Here is a 4755-nt window from a genome sequence, read left to right as displayed (position 1 = left end):
CACAGATACTTGCCGAGTAGGTACTTAGGGCTAGGCCAACTAAATACGAATACCTAATGCCAAGACTCAAGAGTACATAACCAGGACAGGTTATGTACTCTTGCTAATACAGTAATAGGTAGTTTAATACTATGTATCTAATGATAGGGTGTGATCACATGGCAGGGACTTTGGAAGGCATTCCACATTGGTGCGACCATGAAGAGGCGGGGAGGGCTCGAGTCGGGGGCCCTCCTGGGAAAAATGTTATGATTGTTGGGCCCAAATAGCCCATATGATTTGATTCCAAAATTACAAGATTAAAAAAATTATCTGCTGCACTGGTTCCGATGCCCAAACAAGGTGATTGTAGAGTAACTGTTGTAGGTAAGTCTACATGGGAAAAACACTATTGCCAGTATTGGGGGCAACGGCAGCAGTGGTGGCAGCAGCAGCACAACTGAGCCTGCAGGGATCAAGCATTCAGAGCAAACCCCTCCAGACGTCACAGCAACAAGTAACGTCTTCGAGAGCTCAATACAAGCACACACACACATACAATCGCACTTACACATACACACCGCATCCGAGAAACAAAGACTGTGTGTGGGGTTTTTTTCTTTTTTTCTTGTGTGTTCTAATCAGGTACAACAACATCAAGACATTAAAAAAGGCCCGGGTTTACAACAAAGTCAAAAGAAACTTGCCAGTCGCAATAGCAAAATTACAAAAAAACAACTCTACAAATGGCTCAGAGGAGCAGTCGAATAGCGGAATAATAATTATGCTGATCCAGATGGGGAAGGTGGTGGTTATAATAATACTTTGCAAGTTTTTGTTTTTTTTGTTTTATGCTCATGACAATGCGATGGGAGGGCTAGGGGAGCTATGTGCACAAGCAGGGACTAGAAAGCAGATGTGTTTAAGTTGTAGCATGAGACATGCAATGATGCAGGACAGAAATAGAAGAACGGGCTCTGTCTAAATGCTTACTGCGCTTGATATGAATCCTAAATATCTTTAGTATTGTGTCGAATAATTTTGGTCAGGTAGCCAGTTTGGTGCATTCAAATATCCACACTAGGGAAGAAGCAAGCTACACCACCCCTCAGCCCCGTGAGGTTCTTTGCATAACTATGCACAATCATTAGGAAAGGGGGTGCGGGGGTCTCGTGATAAGTACATGTAGTACAGTGTACAGTGTACTTGGTGATTCAATGCCGTTGACACTATGCGATAGACTTCTTTGCTGAGTATAAAAGAGTGGCTCGGTGAAGAGTGGCTCGGTGATAAGTAGCAACTAACAGCTAACAGGCAGAAAGGCACACGGGATTGCGTGACACCTAGGTAGCAATGAGAACGCCATTGCTGCTGTGACTAGGACATTTCGCTGGGTGAGAAAGTTATTCACGTGAGACGCTACTAATCATGCAACGAAGCGTTGATGTCATACATCGGATGTGGTGCACATGCCAGGATCGCAGTCGGCTGCATTCAATGGCAAGTGAAGGTCTGGCACGGTGCTGCCACCAGCGCCACGTTCACTGCCCCGTTCAGCGCCCCGTTCACTGCCCCGTTCACCGCCCCGTTCACCTCCACGTTCAGTGCCAACACCAGTGCCACCAACAGTGCCACTGCTTTCACTGAACGTGGCCACAGGGAAGAACAGGGTGCGGCTTGGCGGCGACAGAGAGAAGAACTTCACGTCCGTCCACTCCACAGTGTCAATGTACACTGAGCACACACGCACGCACGCACGCACACACACGTGCGCGCGCACACACACACACACACACACACACACACAAACACACGAACACACACAAGTGAATAATTATAGTCGCAGAGCAGCATATAACAGAAACCTGCGGAGATGTCAAGTTTTGAGCACCTAACAGTCACAAGCAGGCATGAGATCACTAAAATAAGCGTACTATTCAGAAGTAAAGGCATGCAGAGAGGCACATACATGACTGCAAAGTACACTGGTTGCAAATAAGCTGGAGAACAGAGAATGCTTTAACATTGCTTGTTCTCCAATGTGCTTGAAATACAGCAGTTGCCGGGACCCGTTTCTTTAGAACATGTCCCTGCAACAGGTGTATTAGTATTGCCAAAAGGACATCCTATTTAAAAATTAGACTTTGTAACATCACATGTTCCTGTGACACAGGGCAATGCCCTGGCGGTCTCACCTTTCAGGAATGTCGAGCGCTTAGTTGACGAACACACCAGGGTGCTAAGGTATGCATTTTCAATTGCATCCTTCTCCTTGTCACGTCCGTGCGAGCGACGTGGCAGAGGGAATGGTAATGCTGCAAGGCGAAAGATCACGTCAGCGTGACAAAAACGTTTCAACAAACACCGAAGGAACAGGCAGAGCGAGAGAAACGGTATACTGTAGAAGCACAAATATTCGTCTGGAATTTAATTTCGTCTTTTTCGTCCAAGGAACTTTTGGACTAAATTAAGTGCCGGACTAATGTCAATTTGTCCAGCTTTTCTATACACTCTTATGACCCATGGACGAAATTTTCAACCGGACGAACTCCCTTTCTTAGGAGTTGGACGAAATTATTGACCGACGAAATTTTCTGCCTCTACAGTAATTATATCCCAGACCATACGGCTTGAAAGTGATGACGTCAGAAGTCAAAATCTAACGACAAATAACAACCTTTGGATCCACTCTGAGTGAGAGAAATGGTATTCCAGACCATAGGGCTTGAAAGTGATGACGTCAGAAGTCAAAATCTAACGACAAATAACGACCTTGGGATCCACTCTGCCCATAGTGGAGTACACTGTACAGCATGTGGTGGAGTAGGCCCCTCGTGTCGCACACACGTGCGAATTGTTCTGTGCCAGGTGTGGGTCCATGACCGGGAGGGCCTACAAGACCAATCACTACCGGTGGATGTGTCACTATGCTGCGAAGGAAAACTGCCCAAACGTGTACGAACCCACACAAAAAACTGGACCCAAGTGGATCCAAAATTCAGCGCTGTCATGACGTCGGGCTGGCTGTGACGTAGCACTTTCAAGACAAATCGGGAGACAGAGCACAGATAATGGTCTTGTAGCCCACATGTAATCAATTGGTACTAACCATGGTAACGAGAGAGAGAGAGAGAGAGAGAGAGAGAGAGAGAGAGAGAGAGAGAGAGAGAGAGAGAGAGAGAGAGAGAGAGAGAGAGAGAGGGAGAGAGAGAGAGAGAGAGAGAGAGAGAGAGAGAGAGAGAGGGAGAGAGGGAGAGAGGGAGGGAGAGAGAGAGGGAGGGAGGGAGAGAGAGAGAAAGAGAGCAAACACATGTTTGTAATGCAAGTACAAGTGTATGTAATCAGTATGCAACTGACTTGCAAGAAGAGTCCGCAACCGAGCCCGCCCCTCTCAGAGCCACACCCAGCAATTGTTACGCACCTCGCTTGCTCTTCTCCTTAGGTACTAGGACCATAGTGAACGCCGATGGTGGCGAGTGTTGTCCTTGGTAGTTCGTGGGTAAAATTGTTATCCACGCACAGCGCACTGTGGTCTTTGCAGTGAGCTACAATGCACATTCACGCAAAACACAAAGAGAGCCGGCTAAATAAGAGAAGGATGGGACGGCACCAGCATGAAAAGCAGCACGAAAAGCAGCAGCGGCCGTGCTATGCGTCCACGCTGTATACATGTACGTACAGTGGTGTAGTACGGGGTGCATTTTTAAACATAGATAGGCAGGAAACACTTTAAAAAGTGCTTCCTGCCTATCTATATTCCTGCATGCTGGCCACCAGCATAGAGTAGTGAAACACACCGTTTTGTGACAACACAAACTGTGACCGTATTGGCACAATTAAATGGTTGCTGGGCATGCCATAGACCAGTCGTCGGCCCACACCCCTGAGGTGCAGCACCAGCAAACATGCTGAGCAATCACAGGAACTAGCTTCCCGCTGCACAAAAGAGGAAGCTGCGAATCACTCGGCCACTAGGCCAATCGTCCTAGCACCGCTGGGGAATTACAATCTGACCTTTCCAGACTCCTTGTCCTTCTTGCCACCAGTGCTACTGGCACTGTTTGGCTGTGCAGTGTTGACAGGTCGATAATCCAGCGTTAGATCCAATGCATCGCTGCCAGTAGCGTTGCCACTGCTGCTACCGCCGGCGCTAATGCCATCGCGACCTGAAGCTGCAGCCGATGCTACCAGCGGCGTAGATGGGGGGCCATTGTTCGCCACGTCTTTGTGTGTGCTGGAACCTTGAGGCGGGCTTAGCACGGAGGGGAAGAATCAAATCCAACAAAACCGTAGGCAAGTTAAAAACACGTATAGGTAACACCAAATCGAGCAACCTTCTGGCTTCAATACAATCACCTGGCTTCAAAACAATCACCTGGCTTCAAATTAACTTCCTGGCTTCCAACACTAACTTCTTGACTTCCAACACTAACTTCCTGGCTTCACTATAACCGCTTGGCTACAGCAACCACCTGGTCAGTACAAACAATTCTCTTTGGCACCAAAGATGTGTGTGTGTGTGTGTGTGTGTGTGTGTGTGTGTGTGTATGTGTGTGTGTGTGTGTGTGTGTGTGTGTGTGTGTGTGTGTGTGTGTGTGTGTGTGTGTGTGTGTGATGTCACAAGTGCGACCGTGGCCATCGAGCAACCGAGTCTGATAGAGCGTCGTATGGTGTTCGCTGTTCTCGCTGCAACCGTCAGTTCCGTCGACAGAGTGACCTGCGTCGTCATCTCCGTTTCTGCTCCTGACAATGACTCTGGCTCCTTTCGGAGTGGTG

General features: G+C 48.0%; 1 protein-coding gene across 1 annotated transcript in view; it reads right to left on the bottom strand.

The window, feature by feature from the left end:
• Positions 1-580: 580 nt before the first annotated feature.
• Positions 581-4755, bottom strand: part of LOC135814242 (phosphofurin acidic cluster sorting protein 2-like) — a 26238-nt gene continuing 22063 nt past the window's right edge. Inside the window, exons 22-25 of the mRNA XM_065327335.1 lie at positions 3994-4231; positions 3401-3524; positions 2175-2294; positions 581-1713 (exon numbers count right to left, since the gene is read on the bottom strand). Of these exons, the coding sequence (XP_065183407.1) occupies positions 1427-1713; positions 2175-2294; positions 3401-3524; positions 3994-4231 (769 nt within the window). The 3' untranslated portion in view covers positions 581-1426. The remainder of the gene's footprint in view (positions 1714-2174; positions 2295-3400; positions 3525-3993; positions 4232-4755) is intronic.

This window comes from Sycon ciliatum, chromosome 4, assembly GCF_964019385.1.
Source record: "Sycon ciliatum chromosome 4, ocSycCili1.1, whole genome shotgun sequence".
In the NCBI taxonomy this organism is placed as follows: Eukaryota; Metazoa; Porifera; class Calcarea; order Leucosolenida; family Sycettidae; genus Sycon; species Sycon ciliatum.
This window is presented reverse-complemented; position numbering and strand designations above follow the sequence as displayed.